Source organism: Sminthopsis crassicaudata, chromosome 3 (genome assembly GCF_048593235.1).
Source record: "Sminthopsis crassicaudata isolate SCR6 chromosome 3, ASM4859323v1, whole genome shotgun sequence".
Lineage (NCBI taxonomy): Eukaryota > Metazoa > Chordata > Mammalia > Dasyuromorphia > Dasyuridae > Sminthopsis > Sminthopsis crassicaudata.
Genome location: NC_133619.1, coordinates 365294380 through 365310956, shown reverse-complemented (window position 1 = coordinate 365310956; position 16577 = coordinate 365294380). Strand labels below are relative to the sequence as shown.

The window sequence follows — 16577 nt, the reverse complement described above, 5'->3', positions numbered from 1 at the left end:
GCCCCAGTTCTGTCCCTACCTGGCTATTTGATCTTAAGCCAGTCATTTTCCTCATCTGATCTTCAGTTTCCTTGTTTTATTGGATCAGATTTTCTCTAAGGATCTTCCCAGCCCCAACATTCCAGGCATTAACTACTGACATCAAAGAAATATTTTTTACCTATTTGTACATATTCAACAGCATAACTATGCTGTCAGATTTTTAAGCGGCCCAGTATTGCTTTGTATAGCCATAGGTACAGGTAAGTTCATGCATTCAATGCTCTTTCTCTTTTCATTCCCCACAACTCCCCTACAAGGACTTGGATTACCCAAAAGATAACTGAGCAAAGCTCAGCAAGCCTTTAGGGCTATCCTCTGTAGGATCTGGGACATTCAGACACTTTGTTGAGAGGCAGCATAGAATAATGGATGACCCTAAACAGAATGAGTCTGATCCCTCTTCCCTACAATAGCAGCTCCTGAAATATCTAGAGAAAGCTGTCATGCCTCCTATGAGTCTCTTCTCCAAGATAAACATCTCCAATTCCTTCTGTTGATCCATATATATATGTGATACACTATCCATATATGAGATATTATTTATTTAATATTTTGTGTTTTCTGGCTGGAAAGATTAGGTCTTGTGAAAGCTGGTCATTAGGCCTAACACTGACTAACAGAACACTCATCTTCCATCCCTTTCAGGACAAACTAAATTTGCTGTTTAAATACTGTTTACTTCTGGATGTAACAAACATTCTTTACTAAAATTGGAGAAAGGGAGAGAGTTAAAAATTCAGAGATTAATGAAGGTGACTGATTGACTAAAACCCAGACTCTCACATGCATTTTCTCTTTCTGCCAACCCCAATCTTTCCTTTTGAAGTAAAAATATCAAAAGAGAAAAAAAGGGAAATTGCATGAGAATGTATGTAGTCAAAGCTCTAGTTTTCATCATCATTGGGTAGTTTTAATATTACCCAGTTATGATTGCCTCTTAGACCTAGAAAGAACATCCCAAAAAATCAACATCCATTTAATTAGCATCATTAAAGTCCAATAGGTGTTAGCACATTGAGTGTGGATGACACCTTCTTATGTGTAATTAAGGAGAAAATTTGCACTATTCTTTGTGAGAGTGTAGCTAAAGCTACCTTTTTCTGGCTAATGTTGATTTTTTTTTTTTTAAACAATGTTACACTTATATAATAAGAATTGAGGGTTGAATAGGATAGAATCATTCACCTAATCCTAGCAAATAAAGAAACTGAGACCCAGAGAATGATAAATATCTTGGCCAAGGTCACACAGCTTGTTTGTTAGTAGCAGAATTGGAGAATTTAGACCTCCAAACTCTGTAAACTTTTACATGTTTAAAGGGAATTGTGGCTAATGGGAATGTTCATCTGTGTATGCAGACATGATAGTGATGAGAGTTAGGGAAGGGGGACCCCCCCTTTTGGGTTGGCGCAAAGATAGTCGCGTGATGGTGCAGAGTCCCCTGTAAAAGGAATTTACAGACCCTAAAACCTAGATTGATAAAAAAAGGTTTATTGTAGGATTTGGAAGTAAAGTTAAAGGTAGAAAGACGCCAGGGCCAGAGGTGGTCGCTGGGTGGGCAGGAACCCTTACATGGCTGGAAGGATACCATGTTTGGGGGGAAGAGCTCCTGCCAAGAGAGAGCTCCAGTTTGGCTCTTTTATACCTAAAAGTGCTTGTGGGTGGAGTCCCAGGCTCCTGGCGGGCTTTCAGCCAGGGTCAGCTTTGAATAGAATTCAGTGGGTTTAAACTGTGGGGGTTGGGAAAACCCAACTTAGCTCAGATCTGGTGAGGGATGGGGAAAGCCCACTGACCAGGATTTGTAAATCAAAGGTCAGCCAGGGGGACCTCAACCCCCATCAATAGAGCTAATATACTCCCCTGGTATGTGCATGATATCTTTTGGCTTGCAATCCCAGGTGTTATCTGTCACTCATGTCCATCCCAGAATTATAGTTAGGAGAAGTATCTTCCACTCCAATGAATCCTATTTGGAAAGATCTCCAAGGAAGAATAATTCACTTCCTCTCTGAGTGGTTAACAACTTAATGTGTTCTTCTTTATGTCAGTTCTAAATTCTATATCTGTGCCTCTCCCCTACCCCACCCTTACCTTGATAGCCTTTAAAGCCTACTTATTTCTAGGTTCTCAGGGAAAAAAAATCTAATCATACTATCCTCAGCTGTTGATAGTGTATTTCTTGATTTTTTTTTTTTTGTTGTTGTTGTTGTTTTTGTCTGTGACAGGTCTTGGCAAACAAGAGCAATATATGGAATGAGGAGGAAGTCTGGAGAATGGAGATTTATATCTCACTGGGAATCCTAGCCCTAGGCATTCTGTCACTGCTGGCCATCACCTCATTGCCTTCTATCTCAAATTCCCTCAACTGGAGGGAATTCACTTTTGTTCAGGTAAAAAAAAAAAAAAAAAAAAAAAAAAAAAAAACAGTCATTTCCTAGAAAGTGTAGACCTAGACTATAGTTTAAGCTCATGCCTCGGACTGTCACAAATACATCTGTTCCTTTTCTGTGATATGACTCAGTTTTCCTAGTCTATAAGCATGGGCTAGCAAATGGCATCTAGGGGGCACAGTGGATAGAACCTTAGGCCTGAAGTCAGGAAATGATGAGTTCAAATCCAGTCTCAAAGATACTTCTCACAGTCTATTTCTTTAAATGTAAAATAGAAATAATTATATCTATTGTGAGGATCTAATAATGAAATAACTTATTTACCATTTCTGTGTCACAGAACTGTTTAGCAACCTGGCAAAAACTACAGACTCCTTCTGAGAAACATTTTTAAATACATAAAATAAAAAACATAGGATTAGAGAGAAAAGCAATTATATTAAGATAACAATTCTCAAAAAAAAAAAAAAAGCTTAAGGCAAATTCAGAGATTCTAGGCAAAAATTTCCTATGCTTATTAATCAAAACATATAATTAATAAGAACATCCTATTCTCCTTCAAAATTTGATAAATGGGAACTCCTTGTACTATATAGGGATAAAAAGGCAAGATTTGGAGTAGAATTGTTTCTGCTGTAAGAAATGGGATTGATTACAGTTCTATAAAGTGTTATAAGTTGCTCCAAGAGAAGGAATGACTAGGCTACAGATACAGACTAAAAAAGCCAGTTAGAAAGACAAGAGAAATGTACACATGAAATAATTTGTGAAAAAAGACAGCATTATGAACGATAGTATTATGTATGGTTTAAAATATAATGCTTGACAAATTGTAGCCATTGTAGAAAGAATGGTGTTTCATCCAAAATTCTTTGGAGTCATAGCCACACATTATCAATAGGGTGCAGAGCATCATGAAATGCCACTATTAGTGTCCTAACAATGTTTGTGAAACTAAACTATACTTTATAATAATAATATAATAATACTTTATAATAAAGTTATAAACTATAACTTTATAATAGAATTATAAAGGAACTTTATAATAAGTTCCTTTGACTATCCCAATTATCATGCTTATGCATTATCTACCTTTCAATGTACAATTCAGGACCCCTAACTCCAGGAAGATGCTTATCTGTTCAGTTTATACTGATTCTTCTCTTCCCAAACTCCTTTGAAACATTATGCTCCATCATTAGAACATTAATTCTATATTGAAAACTACACTGCACAATTAAAACCTTGCACATACTTCCCTTTCATGTTGGCTGAAGCTCTTTTGGTCATTGCTGTGGCAACTATATGATGGAAGAAAATAGTGGAAGAAATATAGAAGAAATAATGACAGTCATATCATTACTTTTATCCATTTCTCACTTTTCAATGTCAACAGCTTGTTTACATAGGTCAAATTGGAGCTGTTGTCATTGCACAGAGTTTTCATTGTATTGTGGGAAATTAGTAGAGTACTGGATTTGGAGCCAGAGGATTTAAATTCAAATTTTAGTTCTACTATTTACTGCTATTGTGATCTTAGCCAAGTCATTACTTTCTCTGGACCTCAAGTTCTGCATTTGTATGTAAAATGAAGAATTGGGCAAAATTACCTCTGAGGTCTCTAAATCTTGGTTCGTATCATTTGACATTAATCTTGACCTTTGCTCTAACAAGTCACTGGTCAGCTTTTAATAGAGAACTCATTTAGAAATGACACAATTCTGGCCAATAAAAAGCCCTAGTTTAAATTTTTTAATGTTGTTTATCACTCATAATTTCTAATGTGAAGTCCTTAAGGTCAATTTGGTCTCTTTTATTTATTAATGTTGAATCATATTTTCTAGTTGTTTTCCATTATTCTCCTCTGCATGAGATCATTTGTTCATGTACCAGAGGCAGAGTTCAGGTTCAAGGGCAATAGAGGGCTAAGGAAGATGACCACATTACAGGAGAAATAATTTCGTAATCTTCGTGAGAATGATTTATACACATTTTAAAGATATATCTATCTAATGAAACTGAATGAATAAAAGAATTGAATGCATGAAAAATCATTTGTTAATTTGTCATGCTGAAGTATTAGAGCTTCAGAGTAAACATTTGGTCTTAAGTCTCTCTGCACGTATCTAGGTCACTCCAAAGGTATCATCCTCATAATCTACACAGGAAAAACTAAGTGGATGAAGAATGCACATTGTCCAGATTATTATTCATTTTAAGCAAACAGCCCATTAATTTGGTCTGTCATTACATACATTTTAGATAGACACACTACAAATGAACAACGAACTAAACCCAGATTTAACTGGAAGAAGAGAATGTCTTAGATAATTTGATAAAAACACACTTTCAGTGACTTTAAACTGTTCCCTGACCTAAAAGCTTATACTTTATTTTCAAAATACATGCAAAGATAAGTTTTCAACATTCATCCTTGCAAAATCTTGTGTTCCACATTTTTCTCCCTCCCTTCCTTCAGCCTCTACCCTAAACAGCAAGCAAACAATCCATTCTGTTAACGTGTGCAATTCTTCTATACATATTTTCACATATTCTATACATGTTTACATTTATGCTGCACAAGAAAAATCAGTTCAAAAAGGAAAAAAATAAGAAAGGAAAACAAAAGCAAGGATTATTTTTATTTTTTAACTGAAGCAATTGGGATAAGGTGACTTGCCCAGGGTCATACAGCTAGGAAGTATTAAGTGTCTAAAACCAGATTTGAACTCAAGTCTTCCTAATTTAAGGGCTGGTGCTCTATATACTGAGCCATCTAACTGCCCCCAAGGCTTATTTTTTAATAAAAATATTCTCCTTGGGTTTTAAAGCACCTCATAAGTTTAATTACTAATGATATCATGTATGCAAGAAGTGGTATTATCTAGAAACTTTCTAATTTAAAAAAAAAGAGGTTGTCTAGTCTTTCTTTAAGGTAACAAGGAATAACATAAATTGTGCTGTAGTAGTACCAACAAAATGTTAAAAGATTTAAAGAAGGTCTTGGGTAAATAATCTGTGGTAAACTTATACTAGGGAGATATATGAATAATGCAAGATAGATTGTAATCTGCACTGTTACAGGTAAGCCTTTCTGTAAGATACATCTAAAGTAACCCTGTTCTCTAGTTGTCTATAAGGTAATGAGTATTATTATTACAATTTATAAAAAAAGCTTTCTTCAACAATCCTATAAAATAAGTACTACAATTATTATTATCTCCATTTCATAGATGAGTGAGTTGGCTCATAGAAATGAAATAACTTGCCAAGAACACATAGCAAGCAAGTGGTAAAAAGAATATTTGAATCCAGATACCTTTATTTGTCCAATGCTCTTCCTATTACTTCACGTACCACCTTATTATATCAACATGAAATGCAAATGTTTAAAATATAATATTGTTCTCTAACCGTTTCATTTGTTTCAGAATACATTGTCTCCCTGGCTAGACAGTGAGATTGCTTTGGCAGGGATCTTTTTTTCTTTGGAGAGCACCCAAAATGTACTTTTCCAGGAATACAATCTGTTATATTATATGGCTGCAGTGGCACCACAAATAGAATCATCATCATGGTCAACAAATGATGGTTGGGTACCAACTGGGCACTATGGACACCCAAGAGAAACAAGTTATAGTATTCTAAGCAAAATAATCAGTATCTAGTTAATGACTCTTAATTTTACTTTTTAGAACAAAGTAAATTCAATAATTTAAAATGATTTCTAGAACTCTTCGACTTCTATCCAGCAGGCAATAACTTGCTTCCTCCAGTTCGAATCTCTAAAGAAGCTCTCAGAGCTGTGACATTTGCTAGTTTAAGAACTAAGAGGGCAGAAAGAATTTTATTTATCTGTCACTAATCCTTCTCTCTCCAACCTGACTCTAGGATTTTTCTGTCTCAGATTGTAGTATCCTATGGTACATGATTTACCCACAATTAAAATAGACTGCAGATTCCTCCCCATACAGATAGTTGTTTCACTAAGCAGAAATAGATTACATATCCTGGACTGGTGCTGCTGAAAAAAGCCGAAGGATTTGATTCTCTGAGCAAAAACCAGCTGCCAGATTGTACTGTGCATATTGAAAAGGGTGAATAATAAAATTTCAGCACTAGCAGGGAGAGACATTTGCAAGGAGGGCATGGAAAATTTTTATCTTTACTTTTAAGGAATAAAAAATGAGTGCCCTGTCACTGATGAGTGTCGACCTGGGCCACAGGATTTCTGCATAAGCCCCTGGGTACTTCAACATCACATACTGTGGTAAATCAAGAGCTAAACAAACTGATTTGAGTTCAGTTATATTTATTTCTTCTGCCCATCCAATGGTGCCATATCACACAATAAAATGTTCAAAAAAAGAGAAAGCAAATAGTTTGTATCTAAAGCATTTTTAGGTTTACAAAGGAGTTTCATCATAACTTCCCCAAAATTAAGCATCCCTGATGATTGGGATCAGGCAGACCTGACTTCAAATTCCATCCTAGACAACTAATTAGCTTGTGTGATTCTTTTTAGTTCAGTTGTGTTTGATATTTTGTGACCTCATTTGGGGTTTTCTTGGCAAAGATATTGGAGTGGTTTGCCTTTTCCTTCTTCTGTCTCATTTTACAGATGTGGAAACTGAGGCAAACAGAATAAAGTGACTTGCTCAGAGTCATACAGCTAGTAAGTGTCTGAAGTTGGATTTGAACTCAAGAAGTTGAGTCTTTTTGACTCCACACTCTGTGTTCTATCCATTGCACCACCTAGCCATCTCCAATTCTTACTTAAGTTTAAATGGGGAGGGGGGCAGCTAGGTGGCGCAATGGATAGAGCACCAACCTTGAATTCAGGAGGACCAGAGTTCAAATCTGGTCTCAGACACTTAACACTTCCTAGCTGTGTGACCCTGAGCAAGTCACTTAACCCCAGGCTGGGGGGGGGGGGGGGTGTTAAATGGGCCTGGACTTGGTCTCAGAGGAGTTCTCTACATTTTATAACTCTCAATTTCTATAATTTCTCAGAAGAAACTGAGATGCATAAAAAGTAATTTGTCAAAGAGTTACATGTTTGATATACGTATCAGAGATAAATATTCTCTCTGAAACCTGAATAAAAATTCTCTCTCTTTCCATGATGCTAACTACTTAAATATCTTGTTTTCTGTTCAATAAGTACTGTTTGAAACCTGCTCCATGCCAGGTGTTATGCTAGACATTGAAAGTATCAACACAACATAAAGCAGTCTCTTCCCTCAAGGAACTTCCATTCTAAAGGGGAAAACATGTACCATGGGTATTGTGAGTGTGTACATACACAATAAATACAAAGTGACTTTGGAAGAGGGTTGGGGGTAACAGAATACTTAAAAAGTATACAGAACAGTTAAGGTCTCTTACAGGAGGTGGGACCAAAGGTATACTTTGAAGGAAACAAAATCTTTGCACATGAATATGGCTGATATCCATCTATAGCAAAAAGTCCCCATTTTCCTGGGGTGACATTCCACATTGATAATGAATAAAGATAAATAATAAAGTAATAAAATAAAATAAAGATAAATAAAACATTCATTTTTACATGACAACTTTGTATTCTTTAGGAACTGTTAAGATGTCAGAACATTGGGTTATGTTAAAATAATCTGTGCTTATATTTATCCTTTTGTTCCCTGGGCTATTTGACCTTTTAATTAGATCATTTAAGCTAATCATGAACCAGTGTAGTTTGAACAGGAATGGCAACATGTTATCCCAGTGCTTGTGAAATAGAAACAATTGTAACCATCTCTGCAAAGTTCAAGGAGTTCTCACTTCACCCTTTCAGCCACCAGGCTTCAATAATGACAGAGAATGATCACAAACCCCAGTTGTTGTTTTAAACAAATTGTCCCAAGCACTGGAGTGTCAGTTCATTTGCCCTTGTGTTTCTTTTTTTAATAAAACTTAATAAAAATAGCCTGAATGTGTTAAAGTGTTATTAATTTTCTCATAGCACATCTTCTCTTTACTCGGTCTCCTTTGGCTATTTTAGTATTTTTACATTGTTACAAGGAAGGAAACAAACTCCAGAAAAATGAGATGTGCAGAAACAAATTACTCAGGCTTTATGTTGTATTTTAAAAGTAAAGACACTACTTTCACTAATATGGGATATTATTACATTAGAAGCCAGGAACATTTCCTAGTCATACCATTTCTGTGAACAATTAGTAATGAACTGACATTTCCAGCCATCTTTCTCTGTGGGACCTCCATCTGAAAGCTCGTAGACACTTCATATATGAACCAAGAGAGGCTAGTAGGCAGTTTGCAGCTAGTAGGCAGTTTTTCTGTGTCCCATCTTAGTCTAATTTTTCATTTTACAAATGAGGAACTCAAAATGGTTACTTAACTTTAGGCTGAAAATGTATTGAACTCAGGAATTTAAATCAAAGGGCAGGGAACTAAAAAAATGATTAAAGCAAGTGTGCTCAATTAGGCTTAGCCTATAACATGTGATTAAGCTCATAAAAATCTAGCATACGTATTTAAAATATATTTAGTATTAATAGCTATACTTAACATTTCCATAGCTCCTTAAGGTTTGCAAAAGCACTGTACCTGGTATCTTGAGTCAAACAACCACTCCATGAAGTACATGCTTTTATCACCATTTTACAAATGGCAAGAGGTTGTAACTTGCCCATAGTCACAGTGTCTGAGGAAAGAATTGAACTTAAGTTTTCCTTCTACATAATGGAACTGGATAATTTTAATCTATTTCATTAAGTCTAGACAGGGGCTCTCCAAAATCCACTCCTTTGTATAGAATAATTTTAGATTTGTTTCTCTCCTAATGTCAAATAAACTAACATTTAATCTACTTCTCAGGGAATGAGAATCTATTTTGTAATAAGCATCATATTTCACTTGGGGCCAAAATGTTTTCCTTGATAACATCTCACAATTATAATTACGTTGATGTCTCATGGAGGAGGTACACCCACATTAATAGTTACACTAGTGTGACTAGAAGGCCCTTCCAGTCTGAATGGACTAGGTGAGAATCAGATACATAGAAATTCAGAAAACCTGGAAGCTGTGAAACAAACCCAAGTCAAGAATGAATTAAACAAGATTTAAACAGAAATTTACAAGGCCAAAAAAAAAAAATAAAATTGACTAATTTCTGAAAATCAAAGATCTTTCCAAATCTTAGGTTTCTGATATTACAAATTCTGTTTCACATGATATGGCTGTTAAAATGTAATATTTTAAATTATATAGTCGGGGTATTGGGGAGAACATTTTAAGTTGCATGCTACTATTGGTAAATTAATGTTCCTTCTCATTTCATTTACTGCAATATACCTTATACTTAGATATGGGGGACTTATATTTTGAAAAATTCATTCACAAAAATTCTCACTTTATTCTAGTCCATACCCCCATGAGATATCTACGACAGTTATCATTCTCATTTTTACAGATGAAAATATTGCTAGTGAGATAAAGCAACTTATTTAAAATCACAGTTATTTTCAGTAGTGAAACTAAAACCGACATCTCTTAGGCTATTGATCTTTGCATTGTCCATGTAGACTAGGTACAGGCACTAGCAGGATGGATAATTATCCTGGGTTTTATAATAGTAGCATATTACACTTCTTGATCTCTTCAGTTGTTAGAATGAATGAGTCCACATTCCCTGTATACTATGAACCAATTCTGGGGAGAGGAATGGCACAGAAACATGGACCTATAAGCAGGCCAGATCCTAGAAGGCTATTAAACCAAACAGAGTTGTCATTCATCATAGCAAAGGAAAGAAGCATTGGAAATGTTTCCAACCATCTGACATATATTTTTTTTATTTCCCACCAGTCCACCCTTGGATTCCTGGCCCTTGTTGTTAGTACCTTTCACACGCTAACCTATGGCTGGACAAGAGCCTTTGCTGAGAGCCGCTACTTACCTCCCACCTTCACACTTACACTGCTGGTGCCATGTGTGGTTATCCTGGCCAAAGGGCTATTTCTCTTGCCCTGTCTACGCCATCGACTGGCACGGATCAGAAGAGGTTGGGAGAAGAAAACAACAGTCAAGTTTGTGTTGCCTACTGACTACCCCCACACTGAAAAAACAAGCCACGTGTAAATCTCGTGTTCTCTATGGGACAAACCTGTGATACTTAATGCACTATGAATACCTTAGGGCTTTTTTTCCCCTTAATTGTGCAATTTGATAAAATTGTGGATAAATATGAATTTTGTTTTGAATTCCCAGGTAATTTTTATGCAGTAATAGTCAAGATGTGAATATATATGTATATATGGAACTTGTTAGAATTATGTTTAGCAAAAACAAAAAAGTAAAGCCACTGAGATGTTAAAATATCTAGCTTTAAAAATTCCAGATGCTAGCAGGACAACAGATCATAATACTCTTATGACTGTATATGCAGAAAAATAAAAAATGTAGGCATATACATACATATATATATATATATACATGCATATATATATATATATATATATATATATATATATATATATATATTGCAAAAGCAGGAAGGTAAAATGTCTATACACAATTATTGCTCTGATCAATTTGGTTTATTGCCTCCCCTGCTCCCAAAAGCTTTACCTTTTACCTTAAGTTGTAAAAATAACATGCCTAAAACACGATTAAAACGGTATTGTTAGCTGCAGTTCTCCCTAGTATGGCTTCAAACATGTAGGATCAAAATTATAAACCAATTAGTGAACATCTCAGAATGCTACTTTTCTAGGCTCATGCAGTATGAGGCATGAAGAAAAGTGCTATTGACTCTTCACAGTCCTCTCCCCAGAAAATCGTCTTCAGCTAATAAAGGGATGCTGACAGGAGATGACTGTGGGTAAACTGGAGAGAAGAGAAACATCATCCTTTGCTCCAGGGGTGGGGGATTTGGAACTGGAGTTGCTCTATCTAATCCTGGCTGGGGAAGATTTCTTCCTAAAAGTCAGAAATCACCATTGGCAGCTGCAAATTGATTATCATGCAGAAGTGTGAAGTCTTTCCCTTAACACAGCAGCTAATGAACACAATTCTGAGTAGAAGCATAATTTCCTTTCCTTCCTCTAAGTTTCTGGTGACCATTGTGCCTTCTCACTTTTGAGAACATTATTTTGATTCTCTCTCAAGAAGATATAAAAACACCCATCTGGAAACTCAGGTCCGGGGTGGGGGGAGTGGTCCCAACTTTGGAGTTAAGCCTTTTTCAAAGCCCTTTAGTTATTTTTCTCCACTATATTGGTCATGTGTGCACCCGCATGCACATATGCACACACATATTGAGTGAGTTCCACAAAGTGATCGGTGTTACAGCTGTACAGAGTAGCTGCTGTATAACAAAATAACTGTTGGTAAAAACTGCTGGCAAACCACACTTGCTGATTTTCTTCTAATGGGAGAACTTTTTTTTTTTTTTCAAATTGCTAGAAGGATGTTTTTTTTCTGCCAGGGTTCCAAATGTGAAGTGTTGTGCCTAAAAGTACAAGAGCTGTGCACAAGGTTTGGAACATTGCCCAGGGCTGTAGGATATTTACCATCAAATCATATGCCATCTCTTATGGGTTAGTATTAAAAAGCTTCTTCATATTCCCACTAGAGGAAAAGGAAGAAGAGGTGGGGGAGGAGGGTAGAGATAAGGAGAAAAGTGTTTTTTTAGAAGCCAAGCTCTCCCCCCTTTGACAGTCAACAAATTTCCCATCAGGAAAACATGATTTTTGAACAGAAAGGGAAAAAACCTGTAGTATCAGAAGCAAAGGAATCAGTATTCTACCATACTGATGGGAGATATATGGTCCTGGTATGTTGCCTGAGTCTGTGGAGGCAGGCTCAAGTTTATGGCCTTTATGAGAAAGAAAACCACAGACTTATTAGTGGCCAAAAGTGTAGAAAACTCTGTCCAATTTATTGGAACATCCCCATCATGAGGAAGGGCACCATTTCCAAACTACCCTGTGAAACAAGTAAGACATTATCTTCTCTCACTCTTGTGATTTCACAACTATGTAGTGTATTATAATCCTTAGGAAAAAGAAAACTAGTAATCTGATTAGGCCAGTTATCATGATGAAAGAGGAAGTCGTTGCAAAGTTATTCTCTACTTCTTGCCAAATAATTGAACATCTGCTAGCACTGGGCTAAGAGGTAGAAATAAATCTGCCTCAAGATGACTTCCACTCTGATAGATGTATCAGTGAATGATGACTAAATGACAAGTTTTATCATTTGCTTGGTGTAGTCAGGAACCATCAACTCCATGTTAATAAGGTTCAGGGAGAACATAGAAACATGAAATCTACCAATAATCTGAAAAGCTCATTAGACACTGTTTTTATGTTTTTCACCTTTAAAAAAAATTGCTGACAAGAAGCAGAATGATTTATACTTCCTCCCCCTAACACTTCTTGCAATAGGTGCTAATGTGCAATGAAATCCCTGAAAGGTAAGCAGTGGTGGGGAAACAAGCAAAGAACCAGGAAAATCCACAATTTAAATAATCAGCTTTTGAACAATAGACTTGGCTATTTGTTTATTCTTGGCCTTTGTCTACTGCTCTTTTTCCCTACCTCACCAGGAAACTGATTATATCATTGCCAAGACAGCAAGTCACCTCAGTTAACAGCCTCATCTTTTCTATGTGCCTATAGGTAAAAAATGTGCCTGAATAAGCTCCTGAAATCCTAAATGTCACAAATTAAGGTTTACTTTTCAAATCTATGCTATTTAAAGTCTGTACTTTGTTTTTACTTTGTAGAAAACATTTAAGAAGCAGTGACAATAAACAAAAGATTCTGATGAATGTGGGTTCCTTATTTCTCCTCTTTGAGAAGGATTCAGAGAGATTGCATTTTCTCAAATAGAATTAGCAGAGGGTTGTTTCCCAGTGTGATATAATATATAAAAATGTTTTGTCCTGAAAACGGTTTCTTGCATATCAGGCACTAGGCAAAACTAATAAACCAAAACAAATTGATGAAAGAGAGAATGTCATTGTTACCAGAGCCATGGCAGTACCCTATGGCAAAGCTTCTTAAACTGTGGGCCTCCATCTCTAATGGGGTCACAAAACTGCATGTGGGAGTTGTGAAATTATAATTCTCATCAGTAATATGTCTATTTTATATACCTATTTGTCCAGGGTCAGGTAAAAATTTCTCTAGCAAAAAAAAGTGAAAGTTAAAAAAACTATTTTAAATTACTGCCCTATGCTACTGTGGACTGACTCCAATGGGTATTTGGTCATTCTATGAGTAAGGTAGACAAACAACTTCCATGGGACTTTTAATGATAATGGGACTATCTCTAAAACAACCACACCTACCCTTATTCCCCCAAGACTCCTTAACTCTACTCCTGTTCCTGTGCAAACTCCCAATTTTTGTCATCTCAGGCAAGGCATTTATAAGCTAAACTAATCTCAACAGTTAAGAGGTTAAACTAATCATAACCCATACCAATAGCATAGGTGTCTCTGGGATCCTTCCCAGTCTGTGCTCAGCCTTTAAATCACCTTTGGGCTTCAGGAGGGAATGGGGCAAGAGCAAGCTCTTCTTGGGGTCAGGACCCATGAGTAGTAGAGTGCTGCCTCAGAAAAACTTGAGTTCAAATCTGACCTCAGACACTAGCTATGTGACTGTGGGCAAGTCATTTGTCTCAGTTTCTTCAACTATAAAATGGGGGTGATAGCAAACACCTACCTAACAGGATTATTGTGATGATCAAATGAGATAATTACAAGAAAATGCATGCTTAATAAATACCTGTTCCATTGTTCCCTTTCCCCTTTGTCTGTTTCCCCTTTTAATTTTAGATTGGACAAAGAGAATAAATGTGGATAGACTGTTATCTGGATCTTAGTATCATTACATTATTTTTCTCCCCTTAGTCCATCCATCTTCCAAATTTCCCTGTTACTGTCTAGGGCACCACAAAGGTTCTCACAACCTTGGGATCCTCATTTCTCTTCACCAGATCTTTATCTGGCTCATTTTGTTTGGCTCATTTCCAGCTATTGTTAGTTGTTTGTCTCTATCTCATACCTATCTTACTTAGTCTATTCACACAATCCTAGTTCAGGTAACCATCGCCTGTTCATGTACACTACACTACCACAGTCTTCTAATTGATCTTCCAAACACAGTTCTTATTTTCCCTTTTTCATTCTACCTTCTACACCAATGGTATCAAGCTCCAATAGAAATGGGGCCTTCAAACTGTAGGGGCATTTTGATTTTTGTTTTCAGTCTTACTCCTCCTGACCTCACTTGGGGTATAGTTGGCAAAGATAAAGGAATGGTTTGCTATTTCCTTCTCCAGCTTATTTTACAGATGAGAAAACTGAGGCAAAGAGGGTTAAGTGACTTGCCCAGGGTCATACAGCTAGCAAGTGTCTGAGACCATATTTGAACTTCCTGACTCCAATGTACCACTTAGCTGCCCATCTTGACTTAGAAAATCACATAATTAACATTATCAGTGCTCTATTGTGATTTTATATTGTTAAACATTTCCCAACTGCATTTTAATCTTGTTCAGCCACCTGGGAGTGTCGTCCGGTATGTAATACCTCTGATCTACCTGTGTGGTACGGAAATGGTGAAGGGTCACCATTTAATAAAAAAGCTGGAGAGAGCTCTAGAGAAAAGCAAAGTTTATTGTACATTCTCGCGAGAAGGGCGTCCCACTCTTAGAGAGGAAGCGCCTCCTGTGGGCAGGACAGCACCTTTAATCCCTAAGGCAAAACGCCCCCTCCCACCACTGACCCTCATCCTCATTGGCTGAGAGTCTTACATTCTAAACACGAGATCTACCCATGAAATTGAACTTGACCAATAAGTACATAGTTGCCCATATTTGGATGAAATAGGGAGATATCATAGGAGGGGAAGGCAATGCCCTTCAGAGTCCTTCAGGCCTACTCGAACTCTGAAGTAGATGAAGCCTTACTCAATTTTCACAACTGTCTTGAAAGATCTCACCTCATCTCATTCAGTCCCTCCTCTTATTTTGTACACTGAGATCTCTTCAAATTTTTGTAACATAATTTCACATTCCCTATTAATTCCTCACTTCCTTCTGGTTTCTGTTGGCCTTGGGCCACCGGCTCCACCCTTACCCTTTTAACAGCATCTATTTAACAGACCCTTCAGCTTTCTCTTCCAACCTGATCATTCCAGATGATGAGTTTTGGACAATTCTGGTTATTAATCTGATCAAACAAGGGATGTAGATAGGGAATAATATAACACCACTAAAAGCTATAAGGCCCAACCAAAGGAGCTGCTTCCACCAGCTTCCCAAACCAGGACCATCAAGAAGTATTGAACAGTGAGGTCCAAGTCTGTACAGGAACATGAGCAAGTTTCCTAATGTTCTTAGTGATTTCCTTCACTAGATTACCATTGTTACCAATCTTTATACAACATGTGGATAAATTTAGTTTAGCACAAACTCTCCCTTCCTCAGCCAACAAGTAATCCAGCACAAGTCTATGTTGTAAAATAGCCTCTCTGGTTTGAGTAGCTTCATCAGCCAAAAGATGTAGTGCCTCAGCTGTCTGATTGGTGATAATCTCTACAACTGCCTGAAGCCTAATTATCCTGTTCAACATGTATATTGGAGTTCTATATCCCCAACTTCGATCTTGAGCCCAGGTCGCTGGCCCATACTCTTTGACTATTCTTTCTGGAGGCCAGGCCTCACCCCAACCATTTGCATCTCCAGTCCAAGTGATGGAGGTATCTAAACTCCGTTTCTCCCTTCCCAAATTATCATACAACTGAATCCCTAAATATTGGTTTGCCTGTTCGGGAAGAAAGAAAACTTTTGGCCTTATTAGTCCAATATAACAATTCCCTGTCCAATTAAGAGGCAGATGAGTATAGGCAGTTAAACCACAGATCCAATAATGACCGTTTAGAGCAGGTTGTTCCCTTGGAAATATGTCTGAGCTATTCCTTGTAAAAGGGTAATATTGTTGGTCTCTCATCCCTAGGGGGCTTCCCCCACAAAGGGGTCATACTGGCATTTTCATAAACCTTGCTCTTTTCTCCAACTACAATTGGCAACTGGCCACTGGCCTGTTAGATTAGAGGTACTCCAAAATGTGGAAAACAGAGTCCC

General features: G+C 36.9%; 1 protein-coding gene across 3 annotated transcripts in view; it reads left to right on the top strand.

Moving 5' to 3' along the window:
• The window catches only part of STEAP3 (STEAP3 metalloreductase), a 70637-nt gene extending 57383 nt beyond the window's left edge, over nt 1–13254 (top strand). For all 3 annotated transcript variants that reach the window (XM_074301838.1, XM_074301840.1, XM_074301841.1), the window contains exons 4-5: nt 2268–2432; nt 10287–13254. In XM_074301838.1, the coding sequence (XP_074157939.1) occupies nt 2268–2432; nt 10287–10559 (438 nt within the window). In that variant the 3' untranslated portion in view covers nt 10560–13254. The remainder of the gene's footprint in view (nt 1–2267; nt 2433–10286) is intronic.
• The last annotated feature ends 3323 nt before the right edge of the window (nt 13255–16577 follow it).